This window comes from Bacillus rossius, chromosome 1 (genome assembly GCF_032445375.1).
Source record: "Bacillus rossius redtenbacheri isolate Brsri chromosome 1, Brsri_v3, whole genome shotgun sequence".
NCBI lineage: Eukaryota > Metazoa > Arthropoda > Insecta > Phasmatodea > Bacillidae > Bacillus > Bacillus rossius.
The window spans coordinates 237,217,961-237,238,661 of record NC_086330.1 but is presented as its reverse complement, the minus strand read 5'-3'; the positions used below and the strand labels follow the sequence as shown (position 1 = coordinate 237,238,661).

At 36.6% G+C, this 20,701-nt stretch overlaps 1 protein-coding gene across 1 annotated transcript in view; it reads left to right on the top strand.

Annotated features, from left to right (window-relative positions):
- LOC134546221 (geranylgeranyl transferase type-2 subunit alpha) overlaps positions 1-20,307 on the top strand; it is a 78,171-nt gene extending 57,864 nt beyond the window's left edge. The window contains exon 11 of the mRNA XM_063388852.1: positions 6,786-20,307. Within this exon, the coding sequence (XP_063244922.1) occupies positions 6,786-7,019 (234 nt within the window). The 3' untranslated portion in view covers positions 7,020-20,307. The remainder of the gene's footprint in view (positions 1-6,785) is intronic.
- Positions 20,308-20,701: the final 394 nt, after the last annotated feature.

Here is a 20,701-nt window from a genome sequence, read left to right as displayed (position 1 = left end):
GCAAATGCAGCATAGACAAGACAGACACAATGCTTGCCCTCTTGCACCACAGGAATACCCCTCGAGGAAGGCTTGGCTCTCCAGCCCAACGCCTCATGGGCCGCAGGACAAAAACGCTGCTTCCAACCAGTGAGAAGTTGCTGCTACCAGCACTAGTAAAAGGTGTTGCAAATAACCTCAAATTTTTACGACAAGCGGAAACACAAACGTTCAACAAAAACAAATCAAAGCCAACCACTCTTTTACCAGAAGACGAAGTCCTTTACCGGGAAGCACACAGGAATTGGGTTCCTGCAAAAATTGTTCAACCAGTACCAGAGGCACGCTCGTACATCATCGACACACCCACTGGTAGATATAGGAGAAACTCGTGGTTCATCAAACCCTCGGGTCCCTCCTCCGTGACTCTCAGCAACCACGTACATCGGAGAATGCCGCACATTCCAGGGGAAAATAGTAAGGACGAAGAGGAAGTGACACCACATCCAGCGGGCGAAGCAGCACAACCACCCACGTCTGATAGGACACTCTCAAGGAGCACTTCTCCAGACTTCCTGGGGTTCAAGGAAAACCTCCAGCATAGGAACCCTGCCGCGAACACCAGTTTCAGCCAAAGGAACACAAGCATGGATACACATATCCCCAAGATGACTCGCAGCGGAAGATACGTGATTCCTCCATCAAAAATGAACCTGTAATGTAAAGTAATACCAGCCTAGTGTACTGTGTATTTAGAAGTAGAATTAGTAATTGTCAGACTGTCAAGATAGCACTGGAATAGACTCGTTGGAAAAGGGAGGATGTCATGAATATAGACCAGTGTGTCAAGATGGCCGGCCTATGTAAACACAGTCAAGTAGTCGCTCGTGTTATTGTATGCATATTGTAGTCAGTTGACGAATAAATTAATTGCAAACAATCTCTCCGAATTGTCAACGTATTCATTTGCTAATGAATACAACAGACAAGGATGTTTTAGTGTTCAAATCTGAATGTCTACAGTTATTGAAAGTATTGGTTAAAAGAATTCAAGATAAAAATCCTGTAGCGAGATTTTCCAGGTGTCTTGACCCTAGAACTCTACTATGCAATGAAACTGAAACCACTGAAACATTTAAAAAGTTGATTCAGCAGATTGAAAATAGAAAACTGATCAGTACAGGTGTGTGTGATGCAACTTTACTACAGTTCAAGTTGTTCCTCAGAGAAGTGTCACCAGATCCTTCACAGTTTACAAACTTTGATAGAAATACTCAAAGGTTAGATTCTTTTTTTTTGTAAATATTTCCTGGACAACAAACAGTATGCAGATTTGTGGAAAGTATTTAAACTTATATTGACTCTCTCTTATGGCCAAGCATCTGTAGAACGTGGTTTCTCTGTCAACAGAGAAATGCTTGTGGAAAATTTAACAGAAAAAACTCTAGTAGCAATGAGGATTGTGTACGATGAATTTAAAGATAAAAAAGTAAGTGATGTTATTTTCAGTAAAGAACTGTTGGCAAATGATAGATCATCAAGAATGTGCTATCAGCACTTCTTGGATGAACAGAAGAAACAAACATCTAGAGAGGAAAGTAGTAGAAAGAGGTCACACATGTTAGAAACTGTCCAGGAACTGAAGAAGAAGAAGCTGCAGATTGAGAAATCAATTGATTCAATGAATAAAGATGCTGATTCAATGGCATTACTTGATGAGAAAAGAAATGATTTCACTCTTCTTTCAAAGTTCAACGCATACAGGAAAAAAATGATGTGAATCGGCAGCCGAAGTCGCAAAATGAAGTGAAGAGATTGAAACACTGTCTAAAAACTGTTAATAAAGGTAATAATTGTTTTGTTGTAGTTTAGAATCCTGGAAAAATATTGAAAAACAGCATTTTTATTATTATTAGTGTTTATCTTTGAATTAAGTGCTTGCCATTTTATCGATTACAACATAGTATCAAATAACAATTGTTATGTTTGAAAATCTGTGAAATGTCCTGGAATCGTCCTTGAAATTTTTTTTTTCAATTTGTGTATGAACCCTGCACACGTAACAGCATAAAAATTGTGTTTAAACCTGTATAATTGGAAAATAACAGGTTATATTAACGAAATTTTAATTTCTGTGAGCAGATGTGTGAATTCTCTTTAAAATGATACCCCACAAGTACGGATGCAATCACCGATTGCGTCAAAATAACCAGAATAACCTACCACGCCACGTAAGTATAGCATCTCAGCCCGCAATCGATTACTCGACTTGGCCCGCGGCCGACACAGCATTGACCTGCTATCTATTGTTGACGCGGGCTGTCTGCTGGCGGCCATGTTGGTTCGGGATGTTGCTAACGGGCGGCGCTAGTGTAGCGCGACGATTTAATTCCTTACAAAAAAGCAGGAGTGCGGCAACGCAGATATGCCTCAAACCAAATAGTCGCTGGAAAACTATACTTTTTTCATTTAAAGAAACCTGTAAACTTTTTTTGAAAATTAATTTGGGATTAAACACAAACCATCACCACCCCGTTCCCGGACAGATACCCCAACAACTGACCGAAACAAAAGTTACAAGAAAACTGTCCTAGCGATTCGGAAATAAATACGGTACAAAATGCCTACTATTTGTCAGATAGTAAAATAAATAACGTGACGTGTTTGTAAACGTGTCACGACTGAAATAATTCCAAACAAGTTTATAAATATTTGTGTATTATTAACGCGATCAATTAGCAACAAGTATAAAGACGGCTCTGACTTTTTTGGCCTAACATAGTTTTAAACAATGTTATTATTCGTTAATGAAAATGTCCCAACAAATTAATTAAGAGCATTTATATTTAAAAAAAAGTGTGCATTGTTATGTTTAATGGCGGGAAAAAATAGATTTTGTCTATTTTCTAAATAATAAGAAATGATTACAAGTATATGTATATTCAAAGGCTTGGTTTATTCAAGTCGAGCATACCTTGGCCTTGAAGCCAAGTGGAAGTTTGATAAAAGAAAGAAAGGACGGGATTCTATTTTTAAAGCCCACTTAGGTGGCGACTGCAAGGCTGAAGAATGTGACAGGTGTCAACGGCAAGATGTCTAGTGGCGAGCGAGAGGGGTGGAGATAAAGCAGACAAATAACCAAAGCGTACTTCACGCGATCACGCCGTAAATTCCTCAAAAAGACCTCGTTATAGCCGTGTTCTCGCTATGTATTACCGTGCTCGCTATAACGGGATTCTCCTGTATTATGTTTTGTCATTCAGAGGGCTCAGTTGGTTATGGTTATGTAAGTTCGTCACAGTGACCTGGATTTAAATTTATATACTATTGTTTGGAATATTTTTGTAATTAATTTTGATATCTAATTATTCTATTTAGAAAAGCTTTTCAACTATATGTTTACTGGTTTTTACCTTTCTGACTAGGTTACTAATAATTATGTAAGTGTGAGTTTCAATGTTTTGTTTCATTTAAATGTCCTTTTTACATATGTGTTTCATAGTGTATGGGTGATGTTTCTAAACGTAAGACAGTGGTTTCTGTAAAAGGAAAGAAAGATGCCTGATGCCGTGGCGCCGAAATGATAGATGATACTGCAGCGCATCCCATGTTGGAGAGAGACGCTCACTAGGACCGTGGGAGTACTCTCTAACCAGGGAAACCCAGAATAGTACAATAAAACCATGTTAAGATGTTTTTCAAGGGACTGGATGATAAAAACTTATTAACAGGGAAAACTTCTTAAAAGGGAAATAGTACAGATCAGTTGCTACATAAAAAAAAAAATCATTAAAATGACGTACTTAGGTTATGCGCTGTTTGTTCAGCTTTCTCTTTTAAAATTTGGCCATTTGTGGGGATTCCATTACCACAAATATTGGTTGTTTTAGAAGCCTCACATTACTTTTAAATGTTTATTATTGAATTAAGTAATTATTCAAAATATTGAATTACCTTTTAAGTTACCATGAAAACCACACATTGGAGACCCTTAAAAGCCCTGGTGCAACCTGTACAGTGTTTGCTTCTCTAATTTTATGTTTTATTGGTAGTAGTCACCTGTAGGAAGACCCGTATGTATTAGCTCTATCATTACCAATGGCCAAAGTGGGTGGCAGTGTTTGTGACAGGTACCTTGAAAACCTCATATGGAGGCTCTCAGAGAGACTGATGCTACCTGTACGGTGGTTGACTCTTGAATTTTATTTTTTAATGGTAGTAGACACCTATGGAAAGGTCCTCAGGTCTATCGACATCATTGCACATTTTAATGTAAAAAAATAAAAACCGGGACAGAATTTGCCGTAGTTGTGTGGAATCTCATAGCATAGGCTGTTGTCCCAAGCTCTCTGTACAATGAAGCACTGAGCGGTAAATAGATCCAGCGGATAGAGCTAACTTCAGCACAGTTAGCATTTGTAGTACTAGTGTTAACCTCTGCATTTATGTTTTTGCAGCATTCTTTATTTTTGCTTAACAGGTATTACAAAATTTATAAATATTTTCAGTACAACTTTTTGTCGTAGATACATGTATCTAAATATACATGTATCTAAATATACCTTGTGATAAATATTTTATTTAAGGATTAACTCTGAATAATAAAATGTTTACTGTGACGGACTGGAAAAAAAAAATCTTTAATGTAATAGCTGCTGATCACAGCTGGTTTGTTTATAGCAGTGAAACGCCATAAACGGACGACCAAAATCAATGCCATGTTAGAAAGATTATTAAAAAAAATATATTGATAATTGCTGAGGAAGCACAAGCTATAAATTCTCACCTTTTATATAAACTTTTTATTGTAATAATACCATCACTCAAAACCAATTCCACCCCCCCCCCCCCCCCCCCCCAAATCCATTGCGTATACACTTTTCCGTAACTTTTTTATATCTCGTGCATGAGTTTTCATATCCTGAGATTTTTAAAATAATTTTAGCTTTTTTTTCCCAGCAGGCTTAGATGATCGCTACCGTAAACCTTCAGTAATCATTGCAACATCTTCTTACAGGAAAACAAAATCACAAAGCACAATCAACATGCAAGATGTCTGTCGTTCCTTTAAGCAGTAGCAGGTCAACCAAACTTGGAGCTTGAAGAAACCTGTGCATTGTGAAGCGTTGCCATGGGGCTCAAATTGGCTATTACATGCATGGGTTCTGATAATAATACATGTTCCATAGAATATTATTTTTTGAGGTTAAGTCTGCTTACCTTTAAGATTGTCTTGCATAAATAAAAGAATTCACAAATAATATTTGTAGACTTATTCTTTATTATTTCCTTTGCCACACACAAAACATGACAGCCATTTTACGATGCAGTAACATTTACATCAAGAGAACAAACAGAAACTTCTCAAACCAATTGGTTATCACTAGGCACAATATTAAAACTGCTGGTCAGTTAAATCCCATGATTGTTTATAATGCATGGTCCCAATGGCCGAGAGACATTGCATGCTCAGCTTTTTCTCAAGAGGCTCCACTTTGACCCTTCGCTGCTGCCTGTGGAAGTAAAATTCTAGTTGACTGACTGAAATAAGGTTATAAAACAGCACGGCCTGGACCACAGGTGTGGAATTCTTCTCTCTCCTGCATGACACTCAACACACCTACCCTCGCGAATGCCACTTGCAGATGCCTGAGTAATGACTGACATGGCAACTTATGAATCCAGCTTCTTACCCACTGGGAAAAAAACTGCACTCATGATGCCATCAAAAACCAATTACAGAGCAGCTTACACATATGACCAATGACAAACTACTTTTTAGTGTGAAAACAGACTGTGATGCCTTGTGATGTCACCTACAAGACCCATTGCATGATTTACTTTTTCATATACCAAATATACCTGTCTCTCTCAAATGGTTATGTGATTGGCACCATATTGCATTAGACTGTGTTCAAAATCCCACAGCAAAAATATAAAAGTATATTATGTGAACACACACAAACTCTTGAAATGACTTTCTCATATTAAAGTAAGCATCTCATCAGAAATATTAAAAATGTGAAATAATGTAATATATAATCATAAAACATAATAACAATGCACACATAACTCAACAGAATAAACAGCTGTTGTTTTTACATCATGCCAGAAAACATAACCATATCATCTCTGATTAGAATACAGTAACAAATCTTTAATAAACTTATTTAGAAAGTGTGGATGGCAGCAGCCTGGGTTGCTAAAAGTTCACTTGAACAGACTTTATTTTAGTTATTAGTTAACAGCCGAGTGTTTGCAGGACAGCTAGTATCCCGCTGTCCTGTGACTGTAGGAATGTGATTGGTGGGGTGGTTCGTCATGCAGTGTGGAACTTGGGAGTCCAGCCCTCGAGACGTTCAATGACAACAGTATTTGAGCTTGTAGTACAAGGATTTTTGTGTAGAGTCTATATTTGTGGTTTTATTGTTTTTAAGCATATCTTCAACATCACGATTTTCTCGAGTATCGGTTTTTTTTTCCGGGGTGATCTGTATTTAATAATTGGAATCACTGTACTGATTTAAATTTTTTATTCTTTTCTGATTCTTAGTGAGGAAAGTGGGGTAATCGAAAAATTCACTTAGATATACAAAAGGCTTTGACGGAAAAAGCGCTGTCATGATCGGCTATAATGTGGATTAGAGTATAAAGAGGAGTGATTTCATCACCTGCCTGTAATATAAAGAGGACCTAATATATGATGACAATTTTTCAGCAGTGTTATTACGTGTTTTTTTTTTCTTTGGCTTTGATTATACTTCTATCCCATAAAGCACTGTTCTGACTTGGAACTATGTTGGCAGGTGCTGGTGTTAGACAACAATGGCATTAAATCACTGGAAGGAATGCCATCACTTCGGTCACTCCAAGAACTTTCATTGAAGGATAATGGCATTTCAGACGTAATGGAGCTGAAACTTGCCAAGACACGCTGCCCGTGTATCAACACTTTCAGCATTTCAGGAAACCCAGTGGAGAAAGAGAGTAGTTTGCTTGAGTTTGCAAGCGTAGCACAAGTTCTCATCAAACCATCTTAGCACACAACATCACATTGACTCTTTTTCTCACATATGGACTTGTTGGATTGGTTTATGTTATTGTTTACTTTTAATTTTTACATGTTATTATGTAAAGGACAAATTATATTGTCATGTTTGTTACGCAAAATATTATTGAAGTTAACGTTTCTTGTAAAGAAGGTATTTGATATAAACAATTTTTTGACAAGCATCTAAAATAAAGAATACGCTTGACAATAATGGAAAATGGTCAGGGTAATATAATATAGTATGCCTTTTTTTAGTTTTAATGATTCCAGGGAGTCCTTAATCAATATGAAATTGAATCAAATAATTTATGTATTAAGTTTTAACTCTTAAGAATGTTTAATCATAGTAATGGTGTTATGCTTCTGCAGAAACAGGTAGAAACTGTTATTTCTTATCCATATTATTAATGTGCATTATTGTGTTTCTGATAGTCATTCTCATTGCTGCTGTTGTTGCCAGCTTTTGTAAATAAATTTTCTCAGTACATCATACAAACCTTTAAGAAATTATGCTCTGTCCTCAGCTGGCCAGAAGCACTGCACCAATAGATCTGGGATGTGGTCGATGTAGTTCACAGATTTCTTTAGATCTTGGCTGTACTTGTTGGTGTTTATAGAGTGGTCACATATTCATTTCCTTTCTTCTTACATCGTGGCATTGGCTGATGGACTCTTGTCATTAGTCGGCTTGAAGTCGTCCGACATTTGTTAGCCTAAGTGGGGGGTCACTGTAACTCAGAGGACATACTCGCTTAGGCTAACAAGAGGTTTATTTTTACAATACCACTTAACTTGATAAAATAGTTTTTATTCTAGGATCGAAACGAATAGGTCCATCATTCCGTACGGGATGTCTAGTGAGAGATGAATTAAAGGAGATTTTTAAAAATAAATAACTTAACACTAATTTGATAATGATTTTTATTTAGTTTTTAAACTTCAAATAAACAAAATCAGTCTCAAGGAACAGGTAGTCTTTACAGATCATGATTAATATTACACTTAAAATTCACAACTACTATCTCTTAGTTATGATTCATGTAATAACTACTAAATGACCATACGAGAGAGAGAGAGAGAGCTTCACCAAACTCTTCCCTAATCCTTCCTAATGCGTAGGGACATGCAAATTTCGCATTTGCGATAAAATGTATTTTTGCGCAAAATTCAGGAATAACCTTACATAATTTCTGATACCGTGATTTTTTTTGCGAAATACGTCTGTTTACCACGAATAACCACACATTCCCGCCATTTGGTAACTTAAAAAAAAAGTAAATAAACAGCCGTTGTCACCATTGATACACCATCAATGTAAAGACTACACTTGCCAATGTTTATGTTTTATTATTTATTTGATAAAACACGTTCTTGGCAAACTGCATTCGAGCACTAATACGTTACGTACTCTCGAAGGGCACGTTTACAGAGTCAAAGAGTAATGTACAGCCATTTTGTTGGATATTTTGTGCGTTACAGCGCTTGTGTCGCAAAGCAAATTATAATTTACATACAACTGTTCATCTTGCATCTACTATGTATTGTGCAAACTGTTTTAATTTGTTCTCGTACTGTAAACAAACTTAACAATTTCGTTTTCTGTTTAAGAATAATAATTTTCTTTTAAAAATGTATTACCTATACAGTGCGGCTATTTTATAAAAACTGTAGTTTGTGATAGAAAACATCTTCATTTTTCTCAGCAGAAGTGTGAAAGTGTAAAATATGTCGAAACCTCAAGCAACCACCAAACTTCGTGAGCGCGAATTTCGTGATCGTGGGTTATATGCGAGTGATGAAAGAACATTAATGTGTCGTCACTGCAATGTTACTGTCTCGTGGGATAGAAAGGACACCTGCGAAAAAATGTGGAAAGTGTTAAACACAAGAGGCTGGCTGCTAACAATATTGAAAAGAAAAGACAAATGTCTCTCTCAGCTGTGTTGCAAACTGCAAAAAAGAAAAAAAGATTTAGCAAACAAAATGGCGAAAGACACGGTGGAAGCTTTTGTTAAAGCAAATATACCACTGGAAAATCTTGGTGATCCCAACATTCGGAGTTGGATGGATACATATATTGAAGGAGCGGGCAATTTACCACACTCAAGAACCCTTAGAGAAAAATATGTTCCTGAGCTTGCTAGTTCACATCTTGAAGAGGTCAAGGCAAAGTTACTAGGAAAGAAGATTGACATTCTTTGCGACGAGACAACAGACAAAATAGGGAGGTGCGTGTTTTTTGTGCTTTTTAGGATTTTGACAGATTCTAGCCCTGAACTTCTTGTTGGTAGTGTTCACTTTCTCGAAAGCGCCAATGTCACATATTGCTCAACATGTGCCATGTTGGGCACACAAGCTAAGTCTGGTTGGCAACATTTGGGCTCAGGAGTTAAAAGATCTCAATGAAGTAGTTGTCAAAACAAAGAATGTGTTTCTGAACATGAAGAAGAGGAAACACTTGTATTCTCAGTTCCTCAGAGAGAATAAAGGTGAAAACTGCCAGTTGTTTCCAATGCTTGTAGTCACAAGGTGGAATTCCTGGTTTGAAAGTGTTTTCTACCTTGCTGACTACTTTCATTTGGTTGTGGAGTTTTGCAAGTCAGATGATATGAAGGCTACCCAAAATGTTGCTGTGCTGTTTTTGTCCTATAAGTGACAGTGAAATAAGTGTGATTCAGTGCCTGGCGGTTGTTGTGAAAGATCATGAAAAGTGTCTTGTTGATTTAATAACGAGGCTAGAAGGCTCGAGCTACCCAAACACTCATATTTTGCATGGTGAGCTTACTAAGGTGCAGCGCAACTTTGAAAACATGAAGCAGTGCATTTTTTTTGACAAAACAAAACAAGTTTGGATCACATGAACACTACGAAAGCAGCTGCTGTGAAAAGAAGTGTAGTGCAAGTGGCTACAAAATCTCTGGTGAAGCTTACCAGCTTGATGGCTACAGATCCAAGCAGACTTGACTTTGAAACACTGACTGTCTTTGATCCTAAAAATATTTTGATTACAGACATGAGCCCTATTTTGCTTGCTAAGTTGTGTAAAGTTTCTACTCTGAAAAAAATGGACCTCCAGGAGCTGATCACCGGTTTTGGAGAGTTAAAATAGATAGTTGAGAAACAAATTAAGTAAGCAGTGTGGATGTAGTGAAGGCACTTCAAGTTGTAAAACTTTCACAACCTGAATTTTCTGAAAAGTGCCTGGAAGCAGTATGGATGTTGTGTGCAAACTTTGATTCGGAACACTTCTTGTCACAATACAATAATGTTCTTACTGACAAGAGAACTAATTTGAAACAAGAAAATTTAGCTACAATGGCTATTTTTTTCATTTTAAAATTAAATGTTGTGTCAAAGTACTTTGGTTCTGAAATTATTGGGTTGACTTAATTTAGAATCTGAGTTCTTAAACTTTTGTCTTTTTAACCTATATTTGTGTAATTTTAATATGTAATGTTTCAATTGATGATGCAATTATATTACAATGTCATAGCTGCCAACCTCAAATCACACCCATCAGTAATGACAATTATATGAAGAAAAAAAAGTACGCGTAAATAATGCACGATAAATGTTTCCTGGGGAATTATGACACATACAAGATAAAACAAGGAAAATAAAATGCAAAAAAAAAAATGAAAAATATAGGCCTATAGGTATATATGAATACAATGCAAATTAATGAATAAAAAAAACTATTTGAACAATACATTCATCTGAATATGTAAGAAATGTCAATAATTTTACTGGAAAGTTTGAACCTTCAATTCAAAGTATTCAAAGTTAAACTTGTGAACAACTGTCTTTTTATTTGCTTCTTTTATCCTGGTTGGATTAGAACTTCCTTGTAAACAAACAACAGAAGACAAACAAAAGAACTTGTAAACAATAACTCTGCGTTCGTTACTTTCGTTTCTTCAGATGTAGCGAAAAAAACGACGATATAGATATATTAATCGTCATGGCTATAAAATGTTCCGCATGTTTCTTTGATTCAATATGCCGTTTACAGTCATCCCTTCCACCATGTGCAATCGAAAAGTCACACGTGCATACATTACAAAACGCGTGGTGTTCCAAAACATTTGAAGACGACAAGCATGGCCATTCTTTTGAATAGTTTAAGTCGAAAGTTCTGAAGAATTGCGTTCTTTTTTTCCCCCCAGAAACACTTGTTCTGTCACACGCTTCATTTCTACAACCGGCACTGAAGAACAAAACACTATCGAAAAACATTAAAAAAAATTTCACGTCTGTAGAAAGACAAAAACACTATGATGAAAAAAATGGCTTTCAAAAAAAATTAAAACACAGGTTAGCCAAAGTACCGTGCAAAAATTATCGTGATGTAAGTAGCCGAAAAACGAAAAGTCCGAGAATATGTACTAGTTTTGTCGTACAACGGACGTAATACCATCCCATTACTATTTGAAAACACGAGAATTAATCTACTAATTTCAATAGTACATGCGCACACATACTAGTTCCGTTATTTGCGCAACCACGCGATGTATTCGAACTGCGTTCACGAAACCGCACAGCAGAAACTGAATTTTTTCCGTCTCCGTGCAGCACAACGCCTCGTTTCCGTAATACACCAGCGATGTTCCGTAATTCCGTAATTCGGTGTTAAATCCGTAATAATTACGGAAAATCCGTAATGGTTGGCAGCTATGCAATGTTCTCTTCATATTTCTTACACTCGAAATCGTAAAAATAAAAAATAATATAAACCCACTTATAGGTAAAAATAACACTGATTTTAAGGGAAAATAACATCACTTTTCATCACAAAATAAACACATCTTTTGCATGTCTCTACTAATGCGTTAAGGGCGCGGTTGACAAAATGGCAAGAAATTCCGAGCAAATTAGGGTGGCTGTAATAAACATATTTAATAAGAAATAAAAAACATAATACTGACAAATTAAAAAAGAATGCTTTCTTTCCACACACACCATAGTTAGAAAAAATAAATGACCCACATTCTGTAATAAATTTAATAATAATACTATTACTTTACAATACTTTTGGAATTAAGTGGTTTAGTGTTCATTTTGCCTAAAAAATGTTAGATGATCGCTGTCTTATATTTACACGAATATGTAATAACCCTGTTTTCAAACTGTATTGTGTTAGTCATGCTGTGATAAAAAAAAAGTATTTTTAATTATTTTTTTTTGTGTTCGATGTTTGCTTTGACTGGTCACAAAATAAACATTTTAAAGGATACAAATCTTTTAAAATGTAATAAATTTGTGGTGTAGTGGTTGGTTCGCATTTCCACTTAAATTCTGACTTAACAAAAAAAATTTATCTCTAGTAGTTTAATTGTAAAACAATAAACAGTGAAGGTACTATATATTAATATGTGCCTTTGCATCATCTGTCCAAATACGAAAAAATTGTTCAAATTGCTTAAAAACTCCGGGCGCTGTAACTGAATTGTGTAGGTGCGTGCCATTGCACGCACCTGAATAGATAGACTGTTCGCGACACATGACATCAAGAAGGGTTTCTTTGTCCGCATCCCCCTCCCCCTCCTCCTCGTCTATCCCTGGCTTGACTCACCACGTTATCTTCCAATCACGCCCGCATAGTAACAGTGCTAGCCAATAATCACACGTTTCCAAATATTCCCTTTCCCGTCCTCCAGGTTTTTTCAACTTGTGACCACGTCACACCAATATCATTATTCTCTAGATGTGTAAAAGTAACGAAAAAAAGGGTATCCGTATGTATTCGTTACTATAACAATTAGTACTCGTTACTATCATATCGTTACGTTACTCGTTACTTCTGATACCGCATAACATACTATGTTATGTTGCAGAAACGAATCGAGTCTTATTGCGTACGCGTACAATATGACGTCGCGTAAATAATAACAAATAGAATATAAACAATTAACAATATTTGATAATTAACAGTTTTTGTTAACCAAGAAACAATTAAATCTCATTAGAGCGGCTTTTTTATATTATCTCTTTTAAGATAACAAAAAAAACGTGAAAAAACGCGATAATAAAAAACAAAAACATACATATTTCTAATTTGTAAACAATACTTTCTTACGTTGTTTCTGTTCCAATCTCAAACTTTGTCTACACACACAATACCTTTAATAAAAAGTAAAAAACTTTGACGACGAATTTCCAAATTATACTTTACTTAATAAACAAACATCGTTCTTTGTAACGCAAATTCATCAAAGATGCGCGCGCATGCGTAAAACATACGAAAAATGCGACTAACGAGATGCAGCCGTGTGTAACGTTTCGTTATTCGTTACTAGATGGCGCACCCGTTACTCAGTACCGAATACATACGGTTTGCCACAGCTCTATTATTCTCAGTAAGAGCTTTGTGCGTGGTGTTTAGTTTTTGGAATACGTTTTTTATAAGTGCTGTTCGGACTTAGATTTTTTGCTTTTCTTCTTGGATTTTTACTACAGATTGCGAATGGAATTGACTATACTGCCTGTTGATGACCTGCTTAACTTTTTTATTGGTACATGACTTTATTTACTAACCATTTCTTTCTGGGGATTGTAAATAATTAATCATTGGTATCAAGACATCAAGATGAACGTAAATTTGAACATGTCAAGGCAGCGAGAAAACTGCTGCGTAAACCAATAAACTGGTATTAGAACTGGGCAAAACTGGAACACGGGCGGTGGAGTTTTTATTTTTTTTCCGCTAAGCTCGCGTCTATTGGCTGGCTGCTGATGGAAGGTCATGAGTCTAGGCGGAGGGTAGAGTGAGTTATACTGCGCATGCGCAGCTCAGCGAACAAAGAGAGCCAGCTGGCGGCTACGCCGTGCCGTAACAGCAGCTGACCGAGTACAATGACCTTTCTTCACGTACGGCGCGCTATTGACGATAAATTTCCATCAATTTGTGGCCATTTTTTTTTTTTAATTTTTTACTGTGACACAATGTGTATGTAGCTCGTATGTTATAAACGCTGCAGGTTGCGACTGTATTTTAATAAACTTTAACGTATTTCTTACACTTTTCATATTTTTAAACTTTGTTTTATTTTATGCCTCATTTTTCACGGTTTCTGAAAATCTGTATGTACGACCGAGGTGTACGTACGAACCAGAGGCCGTACGAGCGAGATCAAAAACGTTGAAGATGGAAAGTTGACAAAGTCTGAGATAACACGGCAGCACAAGATATCAGCGTCGACCCTGTCTACGATATGGAAACGTAGGGACGCGATTATGAGTGCGGGGGTCATTGAAAATCGGTAATTCGGATTTAACGAATCATCGATTTAGAGTAAACATTTTCGGTAACCATAGCACTTCGTGCTTCATTGTAAATAAATATGGTAGTGTTGATAAAAATGATACTAATGGTCAATTAGATTAGGTTTGGTTAGCTACATTATAAATACTACTTTAAAACATTGTGGACAGTTGATTTGGTTAGGATAGCTACATTAAAGATACGGAAGAAGAAAAAAAAGCAAGCATGAACCTCGGGGAACTTTGGGTGTGGCTTCTATCGTCTGTGAAATGAAGGCTTCCCGTTCCCGTGCTAACGCCGCGCCGGGTGCCGGAAAAGGGGGCGGGTGCCGGGGACTCGCCGGCGGTACCTGCGGTCAGCGCGGGCAGCAGGGCGGCACACTGCCCCTCCTCCTCGGAGATCAGCTGCTCCTCGTCTCCGAACAAGGCCTCCTTCTGCAACACGCGCTGCGCCCGTCGTCACAGTGAGGCGTTCCGCACGCCTCCGCTCGCTTAATTTTTTTATATAAAAAAAATATAATAATAATGTTAATTGTTTTTGCTCTAGGTTTTGATTGATTTGATTTTTTATTGCATTCAATAGACCATACATAATGGTATAGAATATGAATGTTTACTTGCCAATGTTTGACGTGCTGCTTCTGAACTGCATTTGACTGATTTATCACAACAAATATCTGTAAGCTATCAATATTTATTTAATTGGTTTTCAGGCTGTTATAATTGGCCAGGCTACTGGTAAGCTGCTTTTTATTGGTGTCCGCAACAAATACTGCTGTATATGTGAGTGAGCAGCAAAGCAGAATGTCCCAGGAATACCCCATGGGTGTTATAAGAATTGGGACAAGTGCAGAGCTTTGACTTCAATGGAGCAAGATATTCTCGTAGAAGGTTTCAAGAATAGTGAAGCAATGCATGGTCTGAAATACAAATATTTTGTTGGTGATGGCGACTCGAGAGTTTATGCTAGACTCATGCAAAATGTTTCGTACGGACGCACTATCCACAAAATTGTGTGTTCCAACCACTGTGTTAAGAACTATACAAGTGCTCTCCACAAACTTTCATCCGACAAAACTTTCCCACCGAAGCTAGAAAAATCTTGAAATCGTCCATTCCTCGTTTGACAGCAGCAGCGAGAAGTGCCATTCGACACTGTGCCAATTCTGGTGACAAAGTTGAAGATCTGATAAAAGTTTTAAGCAAGGCCCTTATCATGTCTTTGGTGAGCACTCTAACTGCCATAAATACTTTTGCTCCCAAGAAAGCTGGAACTGCTACATTGAATCTCTTAAGGATTCCAAAATATTTGATCAGGTTCAAAGTCTAGTAAACAGATTGGTTGCTAAAGCACCAAGACTCATAGAAGATAAGACAAGCAACCAAGCAGAATTTTAAATGAGTCTCCTGGCGAAGTACAACGCCGGTACACAAAGCGTCTATGCACTGTTGCTGGAATGCGATTACAGAAAGGCCACACATGGGAGATCAGCCCTTTTAAGAAACTGACTGGAAGGAGTCCAGGAATGGTACACAAGAAGTTAATCAAAAAAAGAGTTTGACAGCATGTGACTATTACACTTTGTAAATTGGAATATTCTGAAACCGACAAGCCAGTTAAACGGCTGACGAAGACTACGGGCCTGATTTAGAGGAACCTGGGGATTTAAATAATGTGCAAAGAAAATGCGAAGAATTTCTTAAAACTTTGAGTGTGACAGCAGAAAGCCGTGACCATATTGTTCAACAGACGATTGGACAGTCAGATTGTGAACTGTGGCATGAAGTGAGAAGAATACGTCTCACAGCCAGCAATTTCGGGCCAGTTTGCCAGAGTAACGAGACGACTTGTTGCTATTCCCTCGTCAAGCAACTTCTCTACAAGCCACCAGTAACAACAGCTGCAATAGAATATGGACGATCAAATGAGTGTGTTGCAATAAAATGTTTTGAAGGAGAAACTGGTTTATTTGTTGACTTGGCATACAGGTTTCTAGGAGCAAGTCCAGATGGCTTATTGAGGGATGAAAATTCAATCATCAAAGTGAAATGTGTTCCTTCAGCCATTGGAATCGGGCTCAAACAATTGGCCAAACAGATGAAAAGTTTCTTTTTAGAAGAAAATGAAGGAAAATTAATTCTGAGGAAAACACACAATTATTTTTATCAAATTCAAGGGACACTGAACATTTCAGAACGAGATACTTGCTACTTGATAGTGATGAGTGACCTGAAAGAAAATCTGCATATTGAAAAGGTTTACAAAGATGTTGTATTTTGGGAGAGAGAAATGGTTCCGAAACTTTGTCGGTTTTATATTCACTGTTTATTACTGAGATTGTGGAACCAAATGTGAGCAGGGGTAAAAGTATTCGTGAATCTGAATATATTTTAAAAGCGCAAGAGGAACAGAAGAAAAAAACTGTGTTTCAAGAAAAGAAAAGAAGGCGAGATGAAGAGTGTATGTAAATAATTTAATTCAGTGCAAACAAACATAATTACATGACAGTAGTGTTAAGGTTAGTTCGTAGACTCAATTAATTGCGAGACATCAATACCATAATATTTTTTATAAGGCGAATTAGTGGTTGATTTTAGAAGTAACTGATTTTGTTTATCATAGATTTTGCAGAAAGTTAAGCAATTTGGGGCTCTGAGTCAATGAAAAGGTATTATTCGAGTATTTTTTTCGTGTAAACAATATTATTATTACTTTTCGTCGGTTTTGTGCATTCACTCTACAACTGTCTTACGTAACACAATTTAAAAATGGCTTAGTGTTAACAGACTACTGACTTTATTCCTTAACTTAAGCTATTTAATGATAACTTTCATACATACTTGATGATAATTGAAGAATAATTTTGTAATAATAAGCATACTCTTTGTGATCAAATTATAACAATAACATCCACCCAAAATATTATACTGCAATTAAATTAAGGTTTTACAATGGGCTAATTTTATTTACATTTTACAATTATCCTCTTTTTAACACGCTTTTATTAACTTCACTTGTAACTAACTAGCTAACTATGTAACTAACTATGTAATCAAACTTGCAAGTTTATTTTAACCTACTTCTAATTGTCTTATCGCTTTTAAACTTTGCAAGTTTGTGTAACCCAGATAACAAAACAATTTCGTTCCATCGAACTGATCTCACTTGTAACTAAGTAAATAACAAGCTATGTAAACAAATTTTATAAGTCGGTTTTAACCAACTTCTAATGGTCGTATGGATTCGAAACTTTGCAATTATCTATAATTCAGATTTATGTATGTATATATATTACAGAGTCAAGAGCCCCGTATTTCATGGACGGGACTTGCAAACCATGTACCAAGTACATAGTTCTACACAGCTCTACATTACTCCTGGTTATAATTATCCAGCCAGGTCCGAATACTCTCTTTCGAAAAATTGTCGTAAATATTGTTAGTATTTTATGTACTCATTTAAATATTTCGTCAGCGAGATTTAAGCTACCATTAATGAAAGACATTAGATATAACTTATGCTAGGAAAACAAAACTCACGATCGCAAGAGAATGGAAACTTCAGTAGACCTCAAGGGGACTGAGGAGAAGTTAGCTTCGAAGCCCAGCTTCGAATCGAAAAACGTACCGTAATTATCATACATGGCGGAAATAATCTGTAGGAAGTTAATGCAAGAAGGGACTAAGTGAAAATAATTAATCCCAAAGTTCGAAGAGCTAAATTTTTTCTTTTAAAACCTATGTATGTAATACAGGACTAGTGCTGTTTAAAGAACACAATGTTACGATTAATGCAAAGTATCAGCTTCGTAGTAACATCATCTGGTTTACATTTTATAGTGTTTCTAACCTGACCATTTATAACCATACACATCTCAGAGTTCGAAGCGCTAAAAAAATGTTAAAAACACTACATACGTTATACAGGACTAGTGCTCCATAAAAAACACACTTCTGCGTGTAATGCAAAGTATCAGCTTCGTGGCAACATCATCTGGTTTCCATTTTATAGTGTTTCGAACTTGACCATTTATAACCATACACGTCTCAAAGTTCGAAGTGCTAAAAAAATGTCAAAAAAACTACGTACGTTATACAGGACTAGTGCTCCATAAAAAACACACTTCTGCCTGTAATGCAAAGTATCAGCTTCTTAGCAACATCATCTGGTTTACATTTTATAGTGTTTCGAACTTGACCATTTATAACCATACACATCTCAGAGTTCGAAGTGCTAAAAAATGTCAAATAAAACTACGTACCTTATATAGGACTAGTACTCCTTAAAGGAAACATCCTATGAGTAATGCAAACTATCAGCTTCTTGGCAACATCATCTGGTCCATTTTATAGTGTTTCTAACTTGACCAATCATCAACTAACACACCTCAAAGTCCCAGATGCTATAAAAATTTTAAAAACACTACGTACGTTATACAGGACTAGTACTCCTTAAAGAAAACAATCCTGTGAGAAATGCAATCCTTCAGCTTCTTGGCTACATCATCTGATTTCCATTTTACAGTGTTTCGAACTTGACCATTCATAACCACACACATCTCAAAGTTCGAGGTGCTATAAAAATTTAAAAAAACTACGTACATGCATTAAGCAAGCAGGTAACTACTGGACAAGAGGTGAAAAGGTCCAGGTTAGAATAGTGGGGCGGGGCACAAAAGTACCAAGAAATTTGGTGCTGGAGCCTTGGAGCCCGCATTAAATGTTGAGCCGCACTGGGATGCAGTTCCTGGGGCGCAAGCACCTCTGTGAGCGGGCGACTTGAGTCGTCAACCCGCCCAGCCTTCCAGTCAGCTGCTGTGGAAAGAAGGGCGGAGAGCACGAGGCTCTCAGCGACGGCAGACGCACACAGACAGCTTGGAGGGTCTTTCATCTTCCAGTTGTAACGTTGCAAGACCCCTGCCCTCTTAGTTAATTTTTTTTTCTTTTGAACTGTTTTCATGCATGTAATAACCTTTCTTAAGAAGTCTCGCTAGGAATATGTTACCGTTTTTTATGTATTTTATGGTTGATATTTGCACTTGCTGTGTGTTTTAATAATGTACTTTGTAGTTTAAGGCATTTTAAATCATTACTATTTTTTATGTTTTTGTTCACAAATAAGTCGTACTGGATTTTTGTCTGTTTTAGCCTACTTTTTCAGGTTTTTTCTAAATAAGTTTAAATTTTGTCAAGTAATTTGTATTAGGATTGCTGTTTTTAACTTTTATTAATGTGTTACATGATTGTCTGATAATCACTTATTTTGCATTTTCAAGAAAGCTTTTAAACTTTGTTTACTAACTATATTTGTATAACACTGTGTATGAATGTTTTCTACAATACTACTTATTTTGATTTTAATATGGTATTATAGTGATATATTACGTTTTTATTCAGGACAGGCTGTTACATAATGTTCTAGAACAAGGGACTTGGTGTGGAATGTATTAGAAAGAGACAGGTATATGAGACCTATGAGTGCGAGTGAGATAGAAATGGTGATTCCCCACCAAGAGAGAGACAGAAACGATATGTCTTCGGAGCGTTGGTAACCAAGGTCAGATATTTTTCATAAAATTAAGAAGGGATGGAGAATGGGAAGTCCCTGTCTATATGTATGGAAAATGCAATTCAGTGATTATGTTGTGTACTTTTATTGGCTTGTGAATTGAATTGTGTGTGAGAGAGTATGTGATTGGTCTGTGAGGTCATGTGACTTCTCCTTCCTGCGTGATGAAGGAGGTGCCATGATCTCACCAGTCGTCTGTCCATCACTGCACCAGGAGGGCGCGTTCGGTGGCTTCTCACCAAAAATGTAGGAATTTTAAGGAGGTTAAATTTAACGTTGGTAGCTAGAGTCATGCCGAAGAGAGTAAATGAATCATGTTGTTGTTTTGGAACCATACAAATGCTAAATGCTGAATATGCTATATAAAAATGCTATAAATATCCATCTCTATTTATACTTTATTTGTATAGATACATATGAGGATGGTAAATAAAGAGATGTCATACAACTATAGTGTTAAAATTCACTATTTAGGGCTCTACATCAGCTATGTGTGCCAAGTAAAAGATAGTGACCTTAATTATTGCGGATTTAAGAATGTCATTCTGATTACTCCATTCTTTACTATAAACCATTTTCCTGTGGCCATGCTCAGCTCCACTGCCTTTACGCACCAAGTCAACGTCTTCTGATAAGCATTCATGCCGCCAGCCGGCAAGACTTCTCTGGCCCATATAATACTCATCTGTTTGGGTGTTATTTTGTTTATCAGCTCATTTACTACAATCAAAACATCCACATTAATTTTAAATGAAAGATAAAGAAAATTAGTTAAAATTACCTTTTTTTCCTCCATCTGTTGTTCTTGTAACAAAGAAGCAAGGTTATAAATCTTATAAAAT